Here is a 25,791-nt window from a genome sequence, read left to right as displayed (position 1 = left end):
GGGTGAACGTTTAGATCTGATGGTGGATGTGTGGATCCGACAGGTGGACTTGTAGATCTGGCAGGTGGACTTGTAGATCTGGTGGGTGGACTTGTAGATCTGATGGTGGAAGTGTAGATCTGATGGGTGGATGTGTAGATCTGGCAGGAGGACATGTAGATCTGATGGTGGACATGTAGATCTGATGGGTGGATACCTAGACCTGGTGGTGGATGTGTAGATCTGACAGAGGATGTGTAGATCTGACGGGTGGACTTGTAGATCTGGTGGGTGGACATGTAGATCTGACAGTGGACATGTAGATCTCGCAGGTGGATGTGTAGATCTGACAGTGGATGTGTAGATCTGATGTAGATCATCCCCAAGCACATGCGTGTGCGTGCGTGTGTCCCCCCAAGCGCGTGCACGCGTGCGTCCCTCCGCGAGGAAGGAGGTGAGCGGGGCTGCGGAGGAGCCAGGATGGCCGCCGGGGCCGAGTGGGCTCCTGGCGGCACTGAGAAGCCAGCGCCGCACCTGGTGGTGCAGGGAGGAAGGGGAAGCTCGCTCTTTCGGGGAATCCCATGGCGTTTGTTCTCTGAGTTCCCTTTTCATCGGCGGCCTCGTGGCCTTTGGTGCCGCTCAGCAACGACCAGCATCGGCAGCCCTTCGCCTCCCCTCCCAGCGGACAGCGGCGCTGGCCCTTTAAGAGCGGCGGTGGGGGGCGCGCGGGGGCGCTGGCCCTTTAAGAGCGGCGGGGGGCTCGGCGTCGCTGGCCCTTTAAGAGCCTGGGGGGGGCGCGCGGGGTCGCTGGCCCTTTAAGAGCGCCCGGGGAGGGGGCACTCGGGGGTGCTGGCCCTTTAAGAGCGCCCGGGGAGGGAGCACTCGGGGGCGCTGGCCCTTTAAGAGCGCCCGGGGAGGGGGCGCGCGGGGGCGCTGGCCCTTTAAGAGCCTGGGGGGGGGGGGGGCGCCCGGGGCCGCTGGCCCTTTAAGAGCGGCGGGGCGCTGCGAACAGGTGCTGCGGCGATACACAACATTCCGAGGGGGAAACAAGCCGGAGCTGAGTGGCGGGGGCGGGCAGCCAATGGAGAAGGCCGCGAGCCTAAGGCGGGCCAATGAGCGGGCGGCGAAGGCAAAGGGGCGGGACGCTGCTCCGCTCGCGCTCGCCGCCGGGGAGCGGGTTCGGCCGCGCCGCGATGGCTCCGGCGGCGCCGCCGTGACCGGCACCCGACGCGACGCGACCCGGTTGGGTCCGGTTCAGCCCGGTGGGGTCCAGCTCGACCCGGTTCGGTCGAGCCCGGCCTGGTTTGGTTGGGTTGAGCTCGTTGGGGTTCGGTTGAGCCCGGCCCGGTCCGGTTCTGTCCGGTTGGGCTGAGCGCGGGCCGGTGCGGGGCCATGGCGAGGCGGGCGGCGGGCGCCGTGGTGCCCCACGGGGACGATTTCTCCTTCGTGAGCCCGCTGGTGAAGTACGTGCTCTTCTTCTTCAACATGCTCTTCTGGGTGAGTGACAGCGGGGCCGGGACCCCCCCCCCCGTCCCTGGGAAGGGGGGGGGGGACACGGGGGGGGGCCCCCGAGCCTGGGGGCTCCCCTGTCCCGGGGGGTCTGGGCCCCCCCCATCCCATGGGGGCTCACGGGGACCCCCGACCTCAGGGGCTCCCCATGGTCCGGGGTCTGGGACCCCCCTCTGCCCTTGGGGGGGGTTCACGGGGGGCCCCTGACCCTGGGGGCTTCCCTTGTCCTGCGGGGGGGGTCTGGGCCCCCCCCCATGATTTGGGGGTCTGAGGCACCACCCTGCCTTGCGGCTCCCCTGTCCCTCTGGGGCTCACTGGGCCTCTCCCTGTTCCAGGGGGTCCGGGGCCCCCCTATATCATGGGGGCTCACAGAGACCCATCTGTGATCTGGGGGTTTGGGGTGCTCCCCTGTCCCTATGGGGCTTGCTGGGGGGCCCCCCCCATCCTGGGGGTTTGGGGTCCCCCACCCCGGGGCACCCAGGGCAGCTGTGCACAGCCCCAAGGGTGTCCCCTGCAGTGGTTGTCCCCCTGCCCAAAGCCTGCTACCTTCCCAGCTATCCCCCCCCCCAAACCCTGCTTTTGGGGTACCTGTGGCCCTGCTCTGCTCCCCTGGTCTGGGGGGGGCCCCCCCCAAAAGGGGTGCAGCACCCTGGGGCTGGGAGCCCCGGGAACACCGGCACCCCGCTCGGGATGGTCCCAGCCCTGGCTCGCCCCAGCGGGGTCCCCGCACCCCGGCGCTGTCCCCCCTCGCCAGCAGCGTGGGGCTGGCCGGGGCAGAGGGGTGCCGCTTGCCCCCCGGGCTCGTGAGACATCGTGGGAGCCCAAAAAAGTAGCAGAGCACGTCCTCACCGTGCTGAACCGCCCTCAAAACCAGCAAAACGGCCATGTAAAGGGAAGCGCGACCGTTCTTCCCGAAACGCGCGTGACAGCGGCACGGTGGAGTTCAAAAGGTCTTCGGTCCCCTGCGCCGAGCAGATCGTGGTCACTTTGCCGTTGCGTGGCCGTCTAGTCTCGTTTTCTACGCGTCCCAGGGACGCGGCAGGTCCCCGGGCCACGGGGGTCGGAAACGCTGCTCCAGGCTGTCCTGCAGGACCGGAGCTGCTGGGTGCCGGCAGCGGTCGGCACTTTACGGTTTGTTTGCTCCCTGCGTTGATCTGCAGGTTCAGGAAATGGGTTCTCGAGCGCCTGTTGGCCTTTCCAAGCGACTTTCCCTGGGGTGTGTCTCGAGAGCTCCCCGCGGGCGCCGCCAGCTTCTCGGACGTGGCCGGAGGTACCACGGGAGCGGCGTGCCGGCATTTCCCTCGTGGCCTGGTGCACGGGGTAGGGTGTTTGCACCAGCCGGCCCTGGAGTTAGGCAGAGTTTAGAGACCCACCAGTGAGCTAGGATGCTGGAAGCAGAGCGCCCGGCCGATCCGTTCGGAGCGGCGACGCGTAAGGAAGGGGCAGGATGAAGCCTGGACCGGTGGGCGCGTGGCACATCTCGCTGCACGGCTCTGCGCACGCAGCCACGGCCAGATGCGTTATCGCATTGTCGGCCGGGCACTTCCCTGCGCGGCACATCTTGTGCGTTAAGTTGTTGGCTCGATCTCTTCTCTCTTTTTCTTGTATCGGGAGGAGGGAAAAAAATGGGAAGGCGCGCAGCAGTCCTTGCCCTGCTATAGCAAAAGGCAAAGATAAGAGAGGGAAGGTGAGGTCCCCGGAGCGGCGTGGCGGGTTGGAGAAGGCCTGGGACTTTCCTGCCACGTGTCTGGGTTAGCCGAGGCGGGACTGGCCGCTGCAGCAGGGCTGTGGCACGTAACGACTTCTCTCTTCTCAGCTGGCGTGAGCAGCTCCCTGGCCCCGAGCTATGAGTCGGTGATCTCTGCCGAATGGATGAGAAAGCCCTTGGCTCTGGTCCCTGCTGTGCGGCTAATTGCATTACGGCACCTCCAGCAGCCCTGCGGGAAGGGCACGCCGCAGCCTCGGGACGCAGATTACGGCGCTGTAATAGCCCCGGAGCAGCGCCCGTGCTGAGCCCGGCTGTAATGAGCTCAGGGCAGAGGCCAGGAGTCGCCCTGGGAGAAACGGCCTGGCCCGGCCCAGCACTGCGGGCATGACGTCCTCACCTTGTCGCTGCAATGAGATCTGTGGGCGGAAGGAGGCCGGCTTGTGTCCGGAGAGGGATGCTGTGCCATGATTTCCCCTCTAGAGCAGGATGCCTGCTGGGAGGGCCTGCTCCGGACCCCTCGGAGAGCTGCAATGAGGAAACACAGAGCCGCCGGTTCAGCCATCAACGCGGCTCTTGGTGCCCGAAATCCCCTGCCGGAGACTGGCCCGAGGGGCGCAGCATCCCCTGGGAAACCGTGGGCTAAGCCTGCCCGGGAGGGTCTCTAACGTCCCAAACATGGGCTTTTCCAAGTATCAGGTCCTAAGGCAGAGCTGTTTGCTTTTTTTTATTTTATTTATTCTTTTGTGTGGCGCTTTGAACAGACCAAACGGGGCGGGTGGGTGTCCACTCCGCACCTCGTGCAGCCGGGGTGCTGGTGATGATCAGCCCAGCGCCCGCTTCTCTGGAGGAGCGCCAAGAGGTGAAACCTCATCCTGCGTCTGACCTGCCCCAACGCTGGAGATGAGAGCGCTGCGGTCAGTGAAGTCTGATAGCTTAAGCTTCCCCCACACCTACACACGGGCGTGAAAGGCATCTGGTGACGCGAACTGGGCTTTTAATACGAAAAATGCTGAAGTTCTGGGGACTTTGTAAAGACCCGGCAGTGCAGGGGAGGCTCTGAAGCACCTCGTCTGGGCAGCGTCCCTCTGAAGCAGAAAGCGGGGTCTCCGCGCTGCCCAAAGCGCGCCGCAGCCCGCCGGGGCTGCGACTGCCTCTGCCTCCCTGCAAACCTCCCCTTCTGCCTCGCGCGGCCCGGCTCGCTTCTGCTTCCTTTTCGAAAGCCCTGACTCGCCCGGTTGGGTTTCCTTCTCCTCCGCTTTCCTTCCCTGTTCATCTTCTGCTACTTCTCTTTCCCCCCGCGCTGATTCTCCAAATTTGTCCCTCCTTGGGGTGTCTCACAGCGACTGTGGTGGCGGGGGATGTTCAGGGCTGCCTCACTGCTCGGATTTTCGCTTTTCTTTTTCTTTAGTCCTGCAGGACACTTGTTGCTTCCCCAAGAGCCTTTTTTGGGGTGAGGATCCTCCATCCACCCCAGCACCCAGAACAGCAGGGTGCGGTGGGGACCAAGGCCTGGTCCCCGGCCCCGCTGGGACACGCGTGGCCGCATCCCGGCCAGATGTGTGTGGGGGCGATCAGAGTTTGCGTGCGTCGGCTCGGTGGTTGCTCTACCCCCGCCGTCGCCCAGCGTGCTCGGTGCTGGGACGTGACGCAGGAGCAGTCGCCCGCTGCCTGTTTTGGTTGAAATGGGGTGGTGTGTGTGTCCTGTGAGGGAGCTGCCACCAGCTGAGCTGGGGCATGGCGCGGGAGCGGGCCCAAGAAATCCAGTGCTTTCAAACCGTCCTTCTTGGGGTGACAAATCCCCTGTGTGCCTGGGGTGCCGGTTAACCCGCCTGTGATTCGGGGTGGTTGTGAGCGCCCGGGTGTGCGGGAGAGCCTAGAGCTGTGGGTGGCTCGTGCCTACTACCGAAACAGGACAATGTTCCCTGCGTTGTCCCCACTTCTCCGACCTGTCCCCGACACCTGTGAACTGGCTCGCTCACCGTTGGGTCCTGGCCAGGAACCTGGAGCTGCTGTCCTGCCCCAGCAAGCGGAGAGGAGGTTCATCCCCAGCCCTGCCCTGGCTCTGCTGCACCACTGTGTGTGTCCCCCCAGCAGGACCTGCTCCAGCAAGGGCAGATGCAGATGCTCTAACTCAGGTTTTCCCCCCTCTGTTCAACCTCCCTCAGCTTGGGTTCACAGTTGGGGTTGGCAGGGACCTCTGGAGATCATCTGGTCCAATCCCCTGCTCCAGCAGGGTCACCCAGAGCAGGCTGCCCAGGACCCTGTCCAGTGGGGTTTTAAATATCTCCAAGGATGGAGAGTCCACAACCTCTCTGGAAAACCTGCTCCAGGGCTCTGACACCCTCACAGTGAAGAAGCGTTTTCTTGTGTTCAAGTGAAATTTCCTGTGTTCCAGTTTGTGCCCGTTGCCTCTCGTCCTGTCAGTGGGTGCCACTGAGAAGAGTCTGGCCCCGTCCTCTTCACACCCTCCCTTCAGATATTTATAAACGTTGGTAGGATCCCCTTGAGCCTTCTCTTCTCCAGGCTGAACAGTCCCAGCTCTCTCAGCCTCTCCTTGTATGAGAGGTGCTTCATCTTTGTGGCCCTTTGCTGGACTTGCTCCAGCAGGTAGCTCCATGTCTCTCTTGTCCTGGGGAGCCCAGACCTTGACCCAGCACTCCAGGTGAGGCCTCACCAGGGCTGAGTTGAGGGGAAGGATCACCTCTCTCTCCGCCTGCTGATAGCTCTTTGCCTAATGCAACCCAGGGTGCCGTTGGCCTTCTTCACCACAAGGGCGCATTGCTGGCCCGTGTTCAGCTTGGTGTCCACCAGCACTCCCAGGTCCTTCTCCGCAGAGCTGCTCTCCGGCAGCTGGTTGGCTCCCAGCCTGTCCTGGTGCCTGGGGTTTTTCCTCCCCAAGGGGCAGGACTTGACCCTTCTCTGTGTTGAAGTTCATGAGGTTCCCTGTGCCCGTCTCTCCAGCCTGTCAAGGTCCCTCCGAACGGCAGCACAGCCGTCTGGTGTATCAGCCACTCCTCCCAGTTCTGTGCCTTCTGTAAACTCGCTGAGGAGCCATTCGGTCCCATCCTCATTAATGAAGTTGTTAACAGAGTTGGCCCCAGTATCAGCCCCTTGGGAATACCAGTAGTGACTGGTCTCCAGCTGGACTTCGTGCTGCTGATCCCAACCCTCCGAGTCTGGCGGTTCAGCCAGTTTGCAGTCCACCTCACTGACCGCTCATCTAGCCCCCACTTCGGCAGCGTGTCTGGGAGGGCGTTACAGGAGACAGTGCCAAAAGCCTTCCTGAAGTCAAGGTAAACAACATCCACTGCTCTCCCCTCGTCCACCAAGCCCGTCATCTCGCCGTAGAAGGCTGTCAGGTTGGTTGAGCGTTATTTCCCTTGGTAAATCCCCACTGACTGCTCCCAGTCGCCTTCCTGTCCTTCACGTGTCCGGACGTGGTATCCAGGGTTAGTTGCCCCATCACCTTCCTGGGGACTGAGGTGAGGCTGGATCCCCCTCCTCGCTCTCCTTGATGACAAGGGTGGCAGTTGCTCTCTTCCAGTCCTCGGGAGCCTTTCCCAAATGCCGTGGACCTTTCAAGGGTAATCGAGAGTGGTCTCACAGTGGTGCAGGCCAGCTCCCTGCAGAGAGGGTGGAAATTCCCCGCAGGGGACCGTGGCAGGTCCCCTAAAGCTGGTGATGTTCAGGGGCCATGGTGAGGCCGCCCAGCCCGGGCCCCTGGGTTTTTACCCCTGCACCCCGCTGTCATGCAGAAATCGCTTGAGGTGCTCAGGGTGGCTGACGGCAGCTCTGAGAGGCCTCGGGGACGGGAGCAGGTTTCGACCTGGGGCTGGGGGGAGGATGGCGAAGTGGGGCCGGCGCTGCTCCACTCCGTGCTCAAAGTACTGCTCAGCCGCAAAACGTCCCCTCTTCGTCCTCTGCTCGTTTGGGGGAGATGGTTTTGCTTGTTTTAGCCTGTTGTCCTATAAACTGACCTTTTTGCCCTCCAAAACCTCATACAAAGGAACCAGAACATCTTTTCTTTTTTTCCCCCAGCAGAAAGCACCGGTCTCCTCAAAGGCTCTGTTTTGTTGGGTGGTCGTTGTTGTTGTTGAAATCGGCATTTTTGGGGGGAGGTTTCTTGTGTCTGACACGCTCGACCCCTGGCTCCAGCCATCTCTAGTGGAGGAGGGCTGGTGGGGTGGCCGACGTGCGGGACAGCGGCACTGCCTGGCGGGTGACATCCCCTCGTTTGTCCTGCCCCGCAGATGATCTCAATGGTGATGGTGGCGGTGGGGGTCTACGCCCGGCTGCTGAAACACGCAGGTGAGCCCGAGGGGCCGCGCAGGGGGTGGCGGAGGGATAACGGGGCCTGTCCCGGGCCGGCATGGCAATGGGGACGGAGGTCCCCAGCAAGGAGGTGGCCGCGGTCAAGGGCGCCTGCTCACAGCTCTCCCCTGGCAGAGGCGGCGATGGCCTGCCTGGCCGTGGACCCCGCCATCCTGCTCATCGTGGTCGGCGTCCTCATGTTCCTCATCACCTTCTGCGGCTGCATCGGCTCCTTGCGGGAGAACATCTGCCTGCTGCAGACGGTGAGCGCGCGGGGACGCCGCCGGGGTTTCTGCCACCAGCGATGGCAGATCCGGGGTCCTGCCGGCTGCCGTGTCTCCCCCATCCCTTGTGGCTGGTCCCCGAGTGCCTGTCCCTGACCCCAGTGTGGCTCCTGGGGGTGGGAGGCTTATGCTTAGAGCTGCACCCCGTCCCCGCGCTGCCCTGGGGAAGATGCTGTCCCCCGGCAGAGGTGACCGGTCTGTGCTCGCTCCAAGCAGAGTTTGTCACCCCTTCCAGCTGGTTCTCCGAGTGCATTTGTGCCTGGAGGTCGCTGTTGGAGAGAGCTGCCTGCAGCAGCCGCCTCCTGCTCCGTGCACCCTGGCCGGCATGGATGCAGGCAGCGTCCAGAGAAGGAGAATTTCCACCCTGAGCCCTGATCCTGGGGGAGACCTGTCCCTTTCCTCCGGTGCTCTGCAAACAGCCTCACCTGCCCTTCCAGGGTTCCCAAACCATCCCGCATGGCTGTGCCGGGCATGCGCGGTGCTGGTCGTTCCCAGCCCCTTTTGCAGCCGTCCTGGGGGTGGGAACGTGCCCGGATCGCCCTCCCCATGAGCACCAGGGTGCCCCAGCTCTTCGCCACACGGCGCATTAGCATCTCTCCCAGAGACACCTGCTGATGCCTTCCTCCTGCCTGCAGTTCTCCATCTGCCTGACCGTGGTCTTCCTCCTGCAGCTGGCAGCTGGCGTGTTGGGCTTCGTCTTCTCCGACAAGGTACAGTCGGGGCGGGCCGGCGGCAGGGAGCAGCAGTGACGCGGGATGAGCTGGGGTGGGGGGGGGATGGCTCCGTCGCATCTGCCCGCTCCCGTTCAGGGACGTGGGCACGGTTGTGTGGCCCAGTCCCTGTATGGGCTGGGGTGAAGCCACCTCCTTGGCCTGGAGTCGGGACGATGGGCCTGAGCCCCGGGGTTGCGGGCTGGGGACGCGGCCCGGCTCATGTCCCTCCATGCCCACCTCGTAGGCGCGCGGGAAGGTGAGCGAGATCATCAACGGCGCCATCGTGCATTACCGGGATGACCTGGACCTGCAGAACCTCATCGACTTTGGGCAGAAGGAGGTGCGTGCGGGGATGCGTTGGGCAGGGGTCCCCTCCGACAGACAGGGACGCGTCCCCGATGGTGGGTTGGCCCGGGGAGTCCCGTGCCGCTCAGCTCTTTGCTGTCTCACCTCTCGCCCTGTGCTTTCAATCCGCTGGCCTGTGTGGAGCACGCAGGGTCCCCGGGGCCAGGGATGCAGGATGCCGGGTGGCTCTTCCCAAGAGGATTTGATATTAACAGCGAAGCCCTGTCCGGGGCCGACAGTCGTTGGGGAAACTGGCTTGAAAAGGAGAGCTAATGGCGCCGGTTGGAGGTGGTTGGGCGGGTTGGGAGCAGTGAAGTCCCCCGCAGCGTATCGGGGCGCTGCGGCCGCCCCTCGCCCCGTGCGGGCCGGGCCCGGCTTCTCCTGCACGAGGGGCCGGGCCGGGGCCGTTCCCCCGCTGAGCGGCCCCACGCCGTTCCCCGCAGTTCAGCTGCTGCGGGGGGGTCTCCTACAAGGACTGGTCCCAGAACATGTACTTCAACTGCACCGCCGACAACCCCAGCCGCGAGCGGTGCTCGGTGCCTTTCTCCTGCTGCCTCCAAGCCGCCGACGAGGTGAGAGCGTCTTCGGGCACCGCGCTGGCCCCGGCCGATCCCTTTGGGATTGCAAGCGGGAGAGCCCTGCCCGGCCCTGGGAAGGGGCTGGGGCTCTTTGGGGATCCCGGAGCTGGAGGGATGGGGGTGGCACAGGGGAGACACCGGGCTGGCGCGGAGGGGACGTGGACGAGGGGCGTCGTGTCCCCAGCGCCTCCGTGTCCCGTGTCTCCTCCCAGGCTGTCATCAACACCATGTGTGGCCAGGGCATGCAGGCCATGAACTACCTGGAGGCCAGCGAATTCATCTACACCAACGGCTGCATCGACAAGCTGGTCAACTGGATCCACAGCAACCTCTTCCTGCTGGGGGGCATCGCTCTGGGCCTGGCCATCCCCCAGGTACCGGGGCGCCCCGCTCCCCGCAGCCCACCCCAGGCGTCACTGCGGGCCCAGCCCGCTCCGCGGCCGGGTTTGCCACCTGGCGCGTTTGTGGGGCAGCGCCTGGCTTCTCCTCCACCTTCCCCATGGTCACTTGGTGCATCCCTGGGGTCTGGTGGGGAGAGAAGGGGCCATCCCGCAGCTGCCCTGGGGTCCCCCTGCCCCGCTCGACGCGGCTTTGGGAGTTTTCCTAACGATGCGTCTAATCGCCTCCCCGAGACGAGGGCAGGGAGGGAGTTGGGGCTGGTGGGTGAGGAGCTCGGGTGGGATTGGAGGTGTGCAAATAGAGGGCACGTCTTCAGTGCGGGCCGCGCGAGCCGCTCAGAAGCACGGTAGCGGATGATGCCGTGGGTGAGGAGGGTGTCCCTTGGCCCCGGATGGGCCGCGGCACTCGGCGCCCTCTCCTCTCTCGCAGCTCGTGGGGATCCTGCTCTCTCAGATCCTCGTCAACCAGATCAAAGACCAGATCAAGCTGCAGCTCTACAATCAGCAGCACCGGGCAGACCCCTGGTACTGAGCCCCCGCGAGGCCAGCGCTTCCGTGGGGCGCCGAGGCTTCCTGTGCCCCCTGGACATCCTTGGGCGAAGAGCAGACCCACCTTCCTGGCAGCTGCTGGCTTTGCCCTCCGGAGAGGGGCATCATCTCCTGGAGCCGGGTCAAACCTTTGCGCGTCCCCTCTTGCCGGGGACGGGACAGTGGCCTCCTCCACCAGCGACTCTTGGACCTTGGGAATCACTTTGCTTGGGGTTATTTTCTTTAAAGCAGCCCCGCGTTGGAGCGATTTGTTTCCAGGCTTCCCGGCGAGCGCACGGAGATGCCGCAGCCGCTGCCGAGGGGGCTGAGAGTGGGGTTTGTCCGTGACGTGTGCTGGGCCGGGGTGAAACGCGCTTCAGCTCCACTGCGATGTGAGATGTTCCTCCGCCTCTGAGCGGAGGCTCCGGACCCCCAAATTAATTGGAGATGTGGGGGTGAGCAGCGATGGGGCAGGTCCCCGGGGAGGAGCAGCGTTGCCTTGCAGGTGATGCCGTGGGTCTCACGGGGAGGGTTGCGGTTTCTCCATCGCCTCCTCCAGGAAACCCTGGATCTGCAGGAAGAGCTGAGGGGGGATTTGCAGGACCCCCGGACCCCCATGCACGCTGGCTGCTGTGCCAGGCCGGGGAACGCGGGGGGGACCTTGGGGACAGGCTGTGAGCCCCAAACGCACAACCTCAGCCTCGGTGCCTTCAGCAGCCAGTGCGAGAGTCGGATGCCCGCGCTCCCTCTGCCCCGCCGCAATGCTGCACCCCGTTCGGGGGCATCGAGCGTCTCCGGTGACCTGTTCCTGTGCGCAACCCGGAGTCCGTCCGTCTGTCTGTCCCCAGGGACCTGGCAGCGCAGGTTGCCTCTGAAGCAGGCAGCTGTGTACTCGGTGTAGGGGAGACGCCTGTGGCCGGAGGGCTCGAGGCCGCGTCCCCCTCTCTCCGGGGCTGATGCCTGTAAGTACCGCGGGTCCTGTGCTCATCCAGGTCGTTAACTCGACCCGGCTATTTCCCTTTGCTTCCACAGAGAATAAAGAGAGACGGCGCTGGAGGCGCTGCGTGATCTCTGCCGTGGCGGGGTGGGGGCCGGTGGGGTGGGAGGCAGAGCTGTGCCACAGCTGGGGGGGGGCTGGAGCGAACTGGGGGGTGGGATGTGGGCCCTAAATCCCTGGGGAGCAGTGGTGTGGGGGTGCTCAGTCCTGTGCATTGCCCCCCCCCCGCAGTCGGCTAGTGCCCTGAAACAGGGGGCTGCACAGCCCTGTAGCAGCCATCAGAGAATCCGCTGCGCGGGGAAATGTCGGCGAGCTGCTCGCGGGGCGGCCGGGGGAGGCACGGCGGCCCCTGCTCTCCTCCCACCTTCCCTCCTCCTCCTCCTCCTCGGCCTGGCTGCTTGGGAAGAGCCTGCAAAACTTCTGGCCTGCACAAAAACCTTCCCGCTTCTGGCGTGCGAAGCCGAGCGCTGGCATCGGTCCCGGAGGGGGGAGGGGGGGGCTGCGCCCCACTCCCCCCTTCCCTTCCTCCATCCCGGCCTTCCCAGCCGCTTTCCCAAGCGAGCGCAAACTGTGGGTGGGTTGTTGGGTTTTCTCTCCCCCCCCCCTTTTTTCCAGCTCGGCTCGGCTCGCTGGGATGCCGGGAGGCCGGAGCTGGCAGCGGGGCGGCGCGCGGGTGGTCCCGTGCCGCGCGCCGCCTCCCCGCGCCGCTCGGGGTCCCGCCGGAGCAGCGCGGCCCCCTCGCCGCCTTGGGTGTTTTTAAAAGCAGTGATTCCCCGCTCCCAGCGGCGCGGCGGGGCCCGGCCTCGCGCTCCGGCGCTCGAGGAGGCCGAACCTTCCCCATTCCGGGAGCTTTTGTTACTCTTTTAGACTCGAGCTCTGTTTCCCAGGCTGGCGCAGGCCAAACCCCAGGACATCAAGCCTATGTTTTCCCCCAGCCGCTGCCGGGAGTGACGCGCGGGTGCAGTGCTTGTTACGGGAGGGTTTCGCCGGGGCGCGCGGGATCCGCGGCTGAGGTTGCGGCGAAGCCCCAGGGACGCCCGGCTGGCGGGGAGAGCAGCTGCGGCTTGGCCCCCGCGGCCCCGGCTCGCCGGCTTCTCCCTCCAAAAGCAGCTTCTCCCCCAAAGAATGACTTCTCCCTCCCCCCAAAGGGTCTTCTCCCCCCAAAAGTGGCTTCTCCACCCTCAAAAGTGACTCCCCACCCACAAAAGTGACCCTTCTCCCCCAAAAAGTGAAGTCCCAAAATCTTCTCCCCCCGAAAAGTAACTTCTCCCCTCCCAAAAGCAACTTCTCCAGAAAAGTGACTTCTCTCCCCCCAAAAGTGACTTTTTTCCCCCTCCAAAAGTGATTTTCTCCCCGAAAAGCAGCTTTTCTCCCCCCAACGCAGCTTCTCTTTCCCCCAAAGTGACTTTTCTCCCCTAAAAGTAGCTTTTCTCCCCCAAAAGTGACTTTTCTCTCCCCTAAAAAGTGATTTTCTCCCCGAAAAGCAGCTTTTCTCCCCCAAAAGCAAATTCTCTCCACCTAAAGCAGCTTCTTTCCCCCAAAGTGACTTTTCTCCCCCAAAAGTAGCTTCTCTCCCCCAAAAAGTGATTTTCTCCCCCCAAAGCAGCTTCTCTCCACCTAAAGCAGCTTCTCTTTCCCTCAAAGTGACTTTCCCTCCAGAAAAGCAACTTCTCTCCCCCAAAAGTAACTTTTCCCCCTCCAAAAGTGACTTTTCTCCCCTCCAAAGCATTTCCTCTCCCCTGAAAAGTGACTTTTCTCCCCCCAAAGCAGCTTCTCTCCCCCCAAAAGTGACTTTTCCTCCAGAAAAGCAACTTCTCTCCCCTGAAAAGTGACTTTTCTCCCCAAAAAGCAGCTTCTCTCCCCAGAAAAGTGACTTCTCCCCCCCAAAAAAGTTTTTCCCCCAAAAGTGACTTTTCTCCCCCCAAAGCAGCTTCTCTTTCCCCCAAAGTGCCTTTTCCTCCAGAAAAGCAACTTTTCTCCCCCCCAAGTGACTTTTCTCTCCCCAAAGCAGCTTCTCTCCCCCCCAAAGTGCCTTCTCCCCCTCCAAAAGTAACTTTTCCCCTTCCAAAAGTGTTTTTCCCCCCCCAAAAGTGACTTTTCTCCCAAAAAAGTAGCTTCTCTCCCCAGAAAAGTGCCTTCTCCCCCTCCAAAAGTAACTTTTCCCCTTCCAAAAGTGTTTTTCCCCCCCCAAAAGTGACTTTTCTCCCAAAAAAGTAGCTTCTCTCCCCAGAAAAGTGCCTTCTCCCCCTCCAAAAGTAACTTTTCCCCTTCCAAAAGTGTTTTTCCCCCCCAAAAGTGACTTTTCTTCCTCCAAAGCAGATTCTCTCCCCAGAAAAGTGCCTTCTCCCCCTCCAAAAGTAACTTTTTCCCCAAAAAAGCAACTTTTCTCCCCCCAAAAAGCGACTTTCCTTCCTTCCTTCCAAAAAAAAAAAAAAGCAGCTTCCCTCTCCCGAGCGGCGACTTCCGTCCCCCAAAAGCGCGTTCCCTGCCCAGCGGCGCGGCCCGCCCGAGGCGCGGCTCCGCGGGCGCCGCTCCCGCTCCCGCTCCCGCTCCCGCCCCGCTCGGCTCCGCGCGGCTCCGCGGGGGGCGGCGCGGGGGCGGCCGGTGGCTCCGCTCCGCTCCGGGCCGGGCCGGGCGCGCTCGGCTCCGCTCCGCGCGGCTCCTCCCGCGGCGCCGCATTCCTGGCCCGGGCGAGCGCAACAAAGGGGCAGGAGCAGGAGCCGGGGCAGGAGTCGGAGCAGGAGCAGGAGCCGGGGCAGGAGCCGGGGCCGGAGCAGGAGCCGGGGCAGGAGCCGGGGCCGGGGCAGGAGCAGGAGCCGGGGCAGGAGCCGGGGCCGGAGCCGGGGCCGCGGCGCGGGCATGGGCGGGGGCGGCGCGGCGGCGGGGGCCGCGGCGGGGGCCGGCGGGGCCCGGCCGCCCTAGAGCCGCCGTCGGGGCGCTTTGTGGGCAGCAGCGGCGGCAGCGGCGGCGGCGGCGGGATGGCGCCCGGCTGGCTGTGGGCGCTGGCGCTGGGCATCGCCCTGGGCGCCCGCCGCTGCCCCGCCGCGCCGCTCAACGCCTCGGCCGCCCCCGAGCGCTGCCGCCGCCCCGCGCCCTGCGAGCGGCTCCGCTACGGCGCCTGCCTCGGCTCGGCGCTGCCCTACGCCGCCACCTCCACGCTGCTGGCCGCCGACTCCGCCTCGCAGGAGGAGGCTCACGGCAAGCTGCTGCTCTGGTCCGGTACGGCCGCGGTATAAGGGGGGGGGGGGGCGGTATAGCAGGGGAGCTGTATAGCGAGGGGCTGGCGCCGAGCCCGGGGTGTTAGGGGACAGTATGGCAAGGCCAAGAGAGAGCCGGGAGCTGAGGATGGGCCCCGTGAGGGGGGGGTGGGGGGGAGTATAGTGGAGGAGCACTATAGCGGGGGCCTGGGACCAGGGCTGGGAGCCGTATAGCAGGGGAGCTGTATAGCCGTGGACTGGGCCTGGGCCTGGGCGCAGTATAGCAGGGGTGGCCTAGCAGGGAACGAGGGTGGTATAGCAGGGGCCTAGGAAAGGTGCTGCTTTCCCGTGAGGGTGCTATAGGGGGGTACAGGGTCGGCCGGAGCGCGTTAGGAGGTCGGGAGCGCTGGAGACAGCCGGGAAATTCGGGAGGTGCCAGGCTGCGACCCTGAAAGCTGCTTCCCGAGAAACGGGGGGAGGCTGCGGCGCCCGGCCAGGGCCTCCCGTCCCGCCTCGTTTCCACGATAAACCTCGGGAAAAGCGGGGAAACTCTCCCGGAGCGCGCGGAGCCGGTTCGGAGGAGGACGGCAGTGACGCGCGTGTGGGGCGGCCGGGGGCGAGCGTGTTTCAGCAGCCCGCCTGGGACATGAGTTTTGCGACGTTGCCAGAGCTGGATTTCCTTGGGAACGGCCCAGGAAGGGGCTCCGCTCCGCAGGCGGTGGAGGGGCCTGCGGGGTGGCAGCGCGGGAACCGCCGGATTTGGGGCCGGTGAATGGGGACCCGTGGCTGGATGCTGGCGCCCCGTGAGCCGGGGCCGCTCTGGGCGCCCTCCCTCCTTCCCGCGGGCTCCCGCGGAGCAAGGCCGTGCTGCCAAGCCGAGCCGGAGAGGCAGGTCCCGGCAAGGCTTGGCACGCCACCGCGGCCGGGCAGCTCCCACTTTGCCTCCGGAGCAGCGGGGACCCGGCTGGAGCTGCTGCTCGGTGCTTTGGGGCTGTCACGGACCTCCCCAGGGAATCGGGTCCGGCTGCGCCGGGAGCGTTTTCGGTGTCACCCGCCTGGGTGACGGCACCGGCGTCGAGCACCTCCTTCGCTCCGGGCGTCTCCCCGCTCCGCAGGTTTGCCGGAGGGGCTCACGGCGGCTGTCCCCCCCCCCGGCAGGCTTGCGCAACGCCCCGCGCTGCTGGGACGTCATCCAGCCGCTGCTGTGCGCCGTCTACATGCCCAAGTGCGAGGACGGGCAGGTGGAGCTGCCGAGCCAGACGCTGTGCCTGGCCACCCGGGCGCCCTGCACCATCGTGGAGCGCGAGCGGGGTTGGCCCGACTTCCTCAAGTGCACGCCGGATCGCTTCCCCGAGGGCTGCCCGGTAAGGACGCCTCCGCTCCCTCTCCCGGGGCTTTGCTCCCCCCCTTCCCACCAGGATGGGGGATGCGGTCCAGCGTCTCCAGCTTGGGTCCTGGCCGTGTCCTCCTTGGTGTCCCCGGGGTGCTACCAGCCCCACCCCGGTGCCGTCTCCAGGCTGGGCTTGCTGGGGGATCCGGTGTTTCCCATGGGTTCTGCTCCCTGCCAGCCCGGGAGGCACGCAGGAGCCGGGGCTGCGGGAAGGGGTCCCAGGCGTGCTCCTGGTGGTGGCTCTGCTGCGTGGAAACCTTCCCGCAGAGGTGGAACAGCCGGGGGTCCGCAGCCCGGAGAGTCTCCGTCCCCTTTCCCAGGGGCTGGAGACTGTGTCCGCGGGGAGGATGGCCATCGGGATCGGGATCCATCCTCCTCTTCCTCACCGGTGGCCCTCTCTCTGCTCCCGGCAGAACGAGGTGCAGAACATCAAGTTCAACAGCTCGGGGCAGTGCGAGGCGCCGCTGGTGCGGACGGACAACCCCAAGAGCTGGTACGAGGACGTGGAGGGCTGCGGGATCCAGTGCCAGAACCCGCTCTTCACCGAGAAGGAGCACCGGGAGATGCACGTCTACATCGCCGCCTTCAGCTCCATCACCATCTTCTGCACCTTCTTCACCCTGGTGAGCCGAGCCCCGCGGGGACGGGGGAGCTGGGTGCTGTCTGTCGAGGCTGCGGGCTTGGTTTTCCTCCCGAACCCTCGAGCCGCCGGCGATCCCGTCTCCACAGCCTGCCTCCGGCTGCAGTTTTTGCCTGCCTTATCTCCCACCGGCCTCTCTGGCAGCGTAGCGGTGGCCTCGGTGGCTTGGGTCAAGGCTACGGGGCTGGACCTGCTCGTGGTCCCCAGGTCCCGGAGGGGGCTATGTCCCGGGAGCAGTGCCCGGAGCTCCCCCCCCGTGCCGACCGCCCCCCCCCCCCATTCCCCCCCACACCAGGCCACCTTCGTCGCCGACTGGAGGAACTCGAACCGCTACCCCGCCGTCATCCTCTTCTACGTCAACGCCTGCTTCTTCGTGGGCAGCATCGGCTGGCTGGCGCAGTTCATGGACGGCGCCCGCGACGAGATCGTGTGCCGGGCCGACGGCACCATGAGGCTGGGGGAGCCCACGTACGTGTTGCCTTGACCGCCGGCCACCTCCGTTGGGTGCCCGGGGGTCTGGCCTGGTGTCCCTGGGGGGGGGGGGTCTTGGGATGCTCTGGGAGCTGCGACGCCCGTCGTGGGCGCGCTGAGGGCGATCGGCTTTTGGAGCTGGGAGAGACCCCGTCTCGCCTCCCCCCGCAGCTCCAACGAGACGCTCTCCTGCGTCATCATCTTCGTCATCGTCTACTACTCACTCATGTCCGGCGTCATCTGGTTCGTCATGCTCACCTACGCCTGGCACACCTCCTTCAAGGCGCTGGGCACCACCTACCAGCCGCTGGTGGGCAAGACCTCCTACTTCCACCTCATCACCTGGTCCATCCCCTTCGTCCTCACCGTGGCCATCCTGGCCGTGGCCCAGGTAACGGAGCCGCGGTCCCGTGTCTGCCCGGCTGCTCGGCGCGGAGACCGTCCCCCAGGCCCCCCTGCCCTAATCTGGCACCGCAGCCGCGGATGGGTCCCGGGCTTTGCCGGTCCCCCTGGCTCCGGGGTGCGGCGTGAGCGGGGAGGTGGATGGGGCCGGTTGACCACCCCGTCTCTGCCAGGTGGACGGCGACTCCGTCAGCGGCATCTGCTTCGTGGGGTACAAGAACTACCGCTACCGGGCCGGCTTCGTCCTGGCGCCCATCGGGCTGGTCCTCATCGTGGGGGGCTACTTCCTCATCCGGGGTAGGTGTGGAGGTGGGATGGGGACCCGGCTGGACTCCGGTTTGGGCTCCTCCACTGCAGGTGGAGACCGTGGTGCTTCACGACCCCCCTCGTGGAGCTGGGGACGCCTGTCCTTGGTGTCCCCCCATCTGACATCCTTGTCCCTCTGCCGCAGGGGTCATGACTCTCTTCTCCATCAAAAGCAACCACCCCGGCCTGCTGAGCGAGAAGGCGGCCAGCAAGATCAACGAGACCATGCTGCGGCTGGGTAAGCGGCACGCGCCGGGCTCGGGGCAGCGTCTGCGTCCCACCATCGATGGGGACCCGGGTCTGTCCCACCATCGATGGGGAGCCGGGTCCGTCCCACCATCGATGGGGAGCTCGTTAAAGCAGTGACATGCTGGGACCCGGGGGCCCCTCTTACGCTTCTCTTCCAGGCATCTTCGGCTTCTTGGCCTTCGGCTTCGTCTTCATCACTTTTGGGTGCCACTTCTACGACTTCTTCAACCAGGCGGAGTGGGAGCGCAGCTTCCGGGAATACGTCCTGTGAGTGGGACGGGGACGTGGCCCGGCCCCGCGGGCAGGGCGGGAGGGGGACACGGCCGCCGGCTGAGCTCCTTGGTCGGTGCTAGGAGATGTGGACCCTCGCGGGACCGGCAGCCGCGGAAGCCCTGGGTGGTCCTGCCCCGGGGCGCTGGGGGTCTCCTGCGGTGCTGGTGGCATCCCAGGAGTGACAGCTCCTCGTGCTCAGCTGAACGTGGCCATGGGGCTTGCAGAGAGCCCCGGCGTCCCCATCGCGCCGGTGCCCCACGGGGCTGGGGGGGGGGGCTCAGCGCCGTCGCCGGGCTTTGGCCGGTCCCACCGGGTCCCTCGAAGCTCACGGCCGGTGTCTGTTGGGCTCGTGCAGGTGCGAGGCCAACGTGACCATCGCCACGCAGACCAACAAGCCCATCCCGGACTGCGAGATCAAGAACCGGCCCAGCCTGCTGGTGGAGAAGATCAACCTCTTCGCCATGTTCGGCACCGGCGTCTCCATGAGCACCTGGGTGTGGACCAAGGCCACCCTGCTCATCTGGAAGCGCACCTGGTGCAGGTGAGACCCCGGAGCGGCCCCCTGGTCCGCGTGGCCCTTCCTGCTTCTCCCAGGTCCATGAGAAGTTGAGGAAGCCTTTGCCCATCAGTGCGACGAGCTGCGGGGTCTCGGCGGATTGCGGTTTTCCGGGGGGGACGGGAGCAGGAGCGGTCGTGAGCACCCCGCGTCGTCTTTGCGCGGCACCACCATCCCCGGGGAGGGGACCCATCCAACCCCGTCTCCAACCCTTGGGTGTCCCCCTCGGCGGGGCCGGGCCGGGCCACCCCGCGGCCCCCTGAGCCCGCCGTGCCCCCAGGCTGACGGGGCAGAGCGACGACCAGCCCAAGAGGATTAAGAAGAGCAAGATGATCGCCAAGGCCTTCTCCAAGCGCAAGGAGCTGCTGCGCGACCCGGCCCAGGAGCTCTCCTTCAGCATGCACACCGTCTCGCACGACGGCCCCGTGGGTACGTCCCCCGGCGGGCAGGGCGGCAGCCGGACGCCTGGGCCCCTTCCGTGCCGTCCTCCTGACGGAGCCCCCCCCCCCCCCCCCCCCAACGTGTCCTTGCAGCCGGGCTGGCCTTCGACGTCAACGAGCCGTCGGCCGACGCGTCCTCGGCGTGGGCTCGGCACGTCACCAGGATGGTGGCCCGCCGAGGGGCCATCCTGCCCCAGGACGTCTCGGTGACGCCCGTGGCGACTCCTGGCAAGTCCCGCGGCCGGTGGGGATGGGGGGGAGCGGGGCTGGGATGGGCTTCCCGGCCGGCTCTCACGGCCCCGTCTCGCGCTCCCGCAGCGCCGCCGGAGGAACGGGCTGAGCCGTGGGCGCCGGAGGCCGATGTCCCGGCCAAGCGCGGCGGCCGCAGGAAGAAGCGGAGGAAGAAGAAGAAGAAGGAGGTTTGCCCGGAGCTGCCGCCGCTGCCCGGAGCCGCCGGCCCCCGGGAGCCCTGGTGTCCCGCCGGGGACGCCTGGGCCCTCCCCGGCGCCTTCCCGCCGCTCCGCCTGCCCGGAGATCCCTTCCGTCCCGCCGGCGCCCCCCTGGCACCGAGGACTCCGGGCCGCCGGGCCACCTTGGCCCCCATCCACTCCCGCACCAACCTGGTGGACGCCGAGCTGCTGGATGCTGACTCGGACTTTTAGAGCCGGAAAGACGGAGCAGCCGGAGCGGGGACCATGGCCGGAGCGGGGATCGCGGCCGGCTTGGCCCCATCCCTGGCACCGCCAGCTTTTCCCCCCCCCGGAGGACAACTTTTCCCCTCCGGAGGACGGCATCTCAGCGGTTGCTCCCGGGATTTGAACTCGGAGCCGGGACGATGCTCGGCGGCGGAGGAGGCGCCGCTCGCCGTCGGACACCTCGGAGGGGCCCCGCATCCCCCCCCCCCCCGGCCGGCTCGGAGGCGGCACGTTTAGGTTAGGGTAGATGCGCTGAGCTTCCCGGGGCCGCTTCCCGCGGGAAAGGGGCTGGGAGCGGGCGGCCGCTGCCCTCCCCACGGCTAGATGGTCCGTAGAGCTTCCGCCTCCTTGCGCCCGTAGCCTTTTATCGGTCCTTTTTTTTAATCTTCCGCGTCCTACGCCGAGGCGGCGCGGCTGTTCCCGGCCCCATTCCCGCGCCCGCCGGGTGCTGCGACGCTGCTCCCGCATCCCACCGTCCCGGTGGTCCCCAAGTGCCTTCCAGCTCCCCGCTCCGGCCCGGTGGAGACCCCGCTGCGGGAGCACCGCCGCCCCCAGCCGAGGGTTTTTTAGGGAAAAAAATAAAAGAAAACCCCACGTTACAGCCCCGCAGCGGAGCCCCCGTGTAGGCGGATCCCTGTCCCTGCCGGCGCCTTCTGTAGTTGTCCGTTATTCCCGTGTTTGTTAAATCCTTCCGGGCCCCCCGGTGCCCTCCCCGGGGCCACGGTGCAGTGTAAGAGAAAACCCTCCTGTATCAGTATTAAATTTTCCGAGTTCCCGTCGCGGCCGCTCCGGGCTCTTTGCGGCAGGGGAGGCGCCGCGAGAGCTCCAGCGGCAATTCCCGCCTGGAAAGAGCTGCCGGCGAGGGCGAAGGCCGGGGGGGGGGTCCCGGCTGCTGGGGCAGGATGGAGCCGGGGGGGGCTGGGGGGGGCTGGGGGGGGGCTGGGGGCCGCTTGCCAGCAGGTGGCACCCTGGGCCCAGGCATCCCCCGGCTCCCGGCACCCGCTCGGGGTGCAGCCGGCCGGGAGGGTGCCGGGGTCCCGCCGGGCACCGGGGGGTGTTTGCATGGCTGCACGGCGGCAGCCAGAAAAGACCCTTTTCTTTTTTATTATTGTTATTTTTATTTTGCTGGGAAGAGGCCTCTGGCTCCAGCTCGACGCCTTCCCACACCGCGGCAGGAACTGCCAGACGGAGCCGCAGCGGCAATGTGGGACTTGCTCCGGGGCCGGTGTCGTGTGTTCCCATGTGTCGCGTGCTCCCGTGCATCCCGTGCTCCCATGCATCCTGTGCGTCATGTGCTCCTGTGCATCGCACGCTTGCCTGCTTCCCGTGCCTCACATGTTCCCATGCATCCCGTGCATCCTGTGCTTCTGTGCATCCTGTACATCGCACGCTCCCGTGCATCCTGTGCGTCACGTGCTCCCCTGCATCCCGTGCGTTGCACAGTCCCGTGCATCCCGTGCTCCTGTGCATCCCGTGCATCGCGTGCTCCCGTGCATCCTGTGCATCCCGTGCGTTGCACACTCCCGTGCATCCCGTGCTCCTGTGCATCCCGTGCATTGCGCACTACTGTGCATCCCGTGCATTGCTTGCTCCCGTGCATTGCACACTCCCATGCGTCGCTTGCTCCCGGGCATCACATGTCCCCATGCGTCACATGCTCCCATGTGTCGCATGTTCCCGTGCATTGCACACTCCCGTGCGTTGCACGCTCGCGCAGCAGCGCCGAATGCAGCGTTAGTCCTTGCCTAGCGCCGCGGGAGGTGACCGACGCGCTTTTCCCAACGGCGTTGGGAGAGCGGGACTGGCTGCCACATCGGCTCTGCGGGCTGGAGCTGGGGCTGTGCAGCAGCCGCTGAGGCTGAATAACAGCCGCTTCGTGCCGGGGCCGAGGGAAATGTTTATCTCGAGGGATTTTGTTGCTTTTTTTTTTTCCAATCTGTTTAAACAGCTCTTCCGCAACGATACGGCATTTTGCAACAAAAAGCTAAAGCGTTTAATTCGGGGCATGGCAGGAGCCGCGCTGACCCCGTCGCATCCCCCACGTTTTCCCCCAGGCCAAACCAAAACCAAGAAAAAACAAAAAAAACCCAATTCAGCACCCAGGGCCAAAGCAGCGTTTCTTCGGGAAGGAGAAAGCGGGTTTATCCCGGGAGCCGCCACCTCTCCCTCGCCAGGGCCCGGGGGGTGAAGCAGCCCCGGCGGTTAGGCGAGGGGACGCGGGCGAATCGTCGGGTTTTCCCTCTCTGGGGAGGGTCTTTTCCCCTTTCCTTGATTTTTAAGGTCCGGAGGGACAAATCGGTGGCCCAGGCGTTGCTGGCTTCGCACGTAAAGGTCCCTTATTTATTATTCTTTTCCCTATATATATATATTTTCCAGGCTCCGTTTTACATTACAAAGGAGCGAAAAGGCCCTTCCTCTTCCCCCCCTGCCGCCCTCCTGTTGTGGAAACGGCTTTAATTTCTTCCAGTTATTATTTTAGGCTGATTTCCTAAGGAAACGGGGCTCGCATGATTACACGTCTACGCATGTGTCCGTCTGTCCGTCCGGCATCCTCCCGGATGAAAGCGGTGACGGCGCAGGCCGGTCCCAGGGATGTTGCAGGATAAATCAGTAGCTGGGGCGAAATCAGCCTCGGCGCAAACGTCCCGGCGGCGTGGGGCAGAAACGGGCCGAATCACCTTAAATTTCTGTTGGTCAGTGTGGGAGGTGCAGTTACAACAGCTCATATTATAAGATATATACTCTTATAGGATGGCGTTGGGATTCGTTCTTCTTCTCGATTTTCCGGGATTTCTCCTGAAGAACGAGGCTTGCCGGATTTTCCCAGCGCTGCTCGGCGGGCGCGGGAACGGGCCGCTCCGAGGCTGAGATTGGCCCCGGGACGCAGCTTTCTGGATCTTACGGAGGCAGAAACGTGCCGGCAAACCCGCGCGCAGCTTCCGATTTTTGCTTTCCTATTTCGTCGTCAGGAAAACGGCGCCGGGGAAGCGAAGCGGCGGTTTTGCCCCTCGGCTCGGTCCCGCGGGTAGCGCGTTAAATCGTAATAGCGGTAATAAAAAGCCAAGGAGGGCTCCGAGTTTCCCTCCCGCGACAGGCCCTTTGCTGAAGAAGCGGATTTGGAAAAACACTGATTTTTTATTTATTTATTTTTTAAATTTTAACGGCGTTCCGCTTGTTTTGTCACAACCCCGGGGCCGTGGGAACGCCGGGCGGCGTGTGCAGTCCCCCCTCCCCGCCAGGACTACACTTCCCGACGGCCCCCGCGCGGCGGGCGGCGAGGCGGCGGGGCGGGCTGCGGCGGCGCGGGGGCCGCCGGGAGCTGTAGTTCGGGGCTTGGGGGCGGGCGGGGCTTGGGGCGGGCGGGCGGACTGCAAGTCCCGTGGTGCCCCGCGGGCGGCGCGGCGCGGCGGGCGGGGGAGGGGGAGGGGGAGGGGCGGGCGCTCCCTGAGGGAGGCGGCGGCGACGGCGGCGGCGGCGATGTCGGTGCAGGTGGCGGCGCCCGCCGTGGAGCTGAAGGAGCTGAGCGGCCCCATGGACAAGGCGGCGGCGGCGGGGCCGCCCTGCGCCGAGCCGCCGGGGCACGGGCACGGCGCGGCCGGGGCCGTCTGCCCGCTGCCGGCGGAGCGTGAGGCGGTGGCGGCGGCGGCGTCGTGCGGCGCGGAGCGGCCTCCGCTGAGCGTCTGCCCGGGTCTGTCAGCGGCCGCCGGCGCCACCAAGGTGCCGCAGGCTTCGGCCATGAAGCGCAGCGACCCGCACCACCCCCAGCACCGGCACCGCGACGGCGACGGCGGCGGCGGCTCCGCGGCCGAGGCGCTCGTCAGCCCCGACGGCACCGTCACCGAGGCGCCGCGCACCGTCAAGAAGGTACCGGCCGGGCGGGCGGGCGGGCCGGGGGGGGGGGAGGGCCCACGCGTGACGTTGCCCCCTCCCCGTGGGGGCGGGGGGGAGCGCTTGTCGGGGCCACGCGTGACGCTGCCCCCCCCGGTGGGGGTGGGGGGGAGAGCGCGTGTCGGGGCCACGCGTGGGGCTGCCCCCCCCCCGTGGGGGGGGTCGTGTGTCGCGTGCGCTTCGCGTCCCGGCGTTGCGCCCCTGCTGGCGTGTGCCCTCGGTGCGCGTGTGCGCGCCTGGGAATGCAGGGAAAAACACACGCGGAGGTGCCAGTCCCGCCAGTACGGGAGGGGTACGACAGGCGTCCCTGGTGCGGGCACACGTGCGCACGGGTGTGCGCCTGCCCCACGGGTGTGCGCCCTGTGCTTGCACCCCCAGGTACGCACGCTCAGGTACGCGCTCCTTTAGGTTAGGTATGTGCACCCCCGAGGTACGCCTGCACATACGGGGCACCCGTAACTGGGTACGCGCGCATTCACAGACCGTCACGCGCTTACGCGATGGTACATACACCCAGGCAGAGCCGTATCCATAGGGATGCATCCACTTGCGTATAGAAAACCACTTGTGTATATAAAACCGTATGTGTACAGAGGTAAATTCGCAGGTACGGGGGGGACGTGCACACTTACATAATGCATACTGGTACATATACATGCAGTCACGTAGATGTGTACACTCGTACAGATGTCTGTATGCTGTAGGTATATGCATGTGAGAACACATACCTGTGCACGCAGGGGATGTATAGCTGCAGGTTATACGTAGTTATGTGCCTATAGGGATGCAAACAGGTGCACGTGTGTCTATCAGTATACATGTATGCATGCAGGTGTGCGTATGCACATATGTGTATGTACAAATGCCGACGTGGTGGTGTATTTAAACATTAAGCCACAGCTTTGCCCCCTGAGTGCCCCCACGTGCGCACAGAAACACTTCAGTGTATAGGCACGCATACGCCCACGTGCTCAGATGTGCGTTTGCACCCTTGCACACCTGCCCACACCCAGCCGGCCGGGTGTAAGTCTCCTCGTAGACACAAACGCGTTCAGACACACACAGCACATGAAGACTTTGTCCACAGCAATATCCACCTACAGATGCACCCAGACGCGCTATCTGCCCTATTCACATAGCTAAATCCACTCACGTCTGTGCCCCTTGGGTGGGTGTATCTGTGGACACCCTCTCATATATAGATGTTCTCCGCGTGTGCTCTCCTATAGATACAGCCGTAGACACATGGCCCCCTCCATGGATTCATGTGGAAAAACACACATTTTCCTCGGTAGAGGCAGTCTGAGTCTGCCCTGTACCCTTCCCTTCAGAAATCTCAGGAGGGGGAGTTCTCCCCCACGCTGCAGGGACCTTTTGGGGAATGGAGGGGAAGGAGCCTCTCCATGCTAGGAGGAATCTCCGTACTCGTGAAACCTCAGGATGAAGCCTTCATTCCCGTATTGCTGGACTTCCACCCTTTTGCATTGTACCCCTGATACTTCCCTTCATTCAGAAGCCCTAGGAGGAGGGAATTCACCTCCCTAATACAGGCCTCCTGTGTGGCTTCCCTGAAACAGGAATGCCTCCCGGAGACTCCACAGGGGGGAATGCATCCCTGTAAGGCAAGTGGAGAGAGCCTGGGTCAAGGGCTCCTGCATCTCCCTTAGAAATCCCTAGTGGGAGAAGTTCAGTTCCTAGGTAAAGGACCTCCACATTTTTCCCCTCAGGTTGTGACTTCTGTCCCCTTAGAAGCACAAGAAGAGGCAGTTTGTCTCTCTAAAGAGAGTCCTCCCTCCCAAGTCAAGATTTTCCATCTTCCCAATGCCCTCCCTTCTCCCCCAGAAAGCTCCATGGGAGGAAGCTTCTGTCCCCAGGAGAAAGCTCACAGTTCCTGCAAGGTGCTCGTCTGAGGCCTTGTGCTGTGTCTTCTTGCA

The 25,791-nt window shown here is 65.0% G+C and overlaps 3 protein-coding genes across 8 annotated transcripts in view; all 3 read left to right on the top strand.

Moving 5' to 3' along the window:
* Nucleotides 1-1,144: 1,144 nt before the first annotated feature.
* Nucleotides 1,145-11,396, top strand: TSPAN33 (tetraspanin 33). 6 transcript variants are annotated; one of them, XM_067317597.1, is made up of 8 exons: nucleotides 1,145-1,476; nucleotides 7,447-7,504; nucleotides 7,643-7,770; nucleotides 8,427-8,501; nucleotides 8,749-8,844; nucleotides 9,298-9,421; nucleotides 9,667-9,801; nucleotides 10,256-11,396. In XM_067317597.1, the coding sequence occupies exons 1-8, from the start codon at nucleotides 1,372-1,374 to the stop codon at nucleotides 10,699-10,701; spliced, it is 1,167 nt and encodes a 388-aa protein (XP_067173698.1). In that variant the 5' UTR covers nucleotides 1,145-1,371; the 3' UTR covers nucleotides 10,702-11,396. The 6 variants fall into 6 exon arrangements, with proteins under 6 accessions (XP_067173698.1, XP_067173697.1, XP_067173702.1 ...); XM_067317596.1 differs by having other exon boundaries at nucleotides 9,640-9,801; XM_067317601.1 differs by having other exon boundaries at nucleotides 9,323-9,421; nucleotides 9,640-9,801; nucleotides 10,256-10,452.
* A 2,917-nt stretch (nucleotides 11,397-14,313) lies between these two features.
* SMO (smoothened, frizzled class receptor) lies at nucleotides 14,314-19,998 on the top strand. Its single transcript, XM_067317602.1, has 12 exons — nucleotides 14,314-14,569; nucleotides 15,706-15,911; nucleotides 16,351-16,560; nucleotides 16,873-17,045; nucleotides 17,220-17,439; nucleotides 17,624-17,747; nucleotides 17,902-17,994; nucleotides 18,164-18,272; nucleotides 18,634-18,819; nucleotides 19,115-19,263; nucleotides 19,368-19,502; nucleotides 19,593-19,998. The coding sequence occupies exons 1-12, from the start codon at nucleotides 14,329-14,331 to the stop codon at nucleotides 19,934-19,936; spliced, it is 2,190 nt and encodes a 729-aa protein (XP_067173703.1). The 5' UTR covers nucleotides 14,314-14,328; the 3' UTR covers nucleotides 19,937-19,998.
* Nucleotides 19,999-23,420: 3,422 nt separating this feature from the next.
* AHCYL2 (adenosylhomocysteinase like 2) overlaps nucleotides 23,421-25,791 on the top strand; it is a 113,139-nt gene continuing 110,768 nt past the window's right edge. Inside the window, exon 1 of the mRNA XM_067317594.1 lies at nucleotides 23,421-23,833. Within this exon, the coding sequence (XP_067173695.1) occupies nucleotides 23,447-23,833 (387 nt within the window). The 5' untranslated portion in view covers nucleotides 23,421-23,446. The remainder of the gene's footprint in view (nucleotides 23,834-25,791) is intronic.

Source organism: Apteryx mantelli, chromosome 1 (assembly GCF_036417845.1).
Source record: "Apteryx mantelli isolate bAptMan1 chromosome 1, bAptMan1.hap1, whole genome shotgun sequence".
Taxonomy (NCBI): Eukaryota; Metazoa; Chordata; class Aves; order Apterygiformes; family Apterygidae; genus Apteryx; species Apteryx mantelli.
The sequence above is the reverse complement of the archived record's forward strand: the minus strand, read 5'-3'. Positions and strand labels throughout refer to the sequence as shown.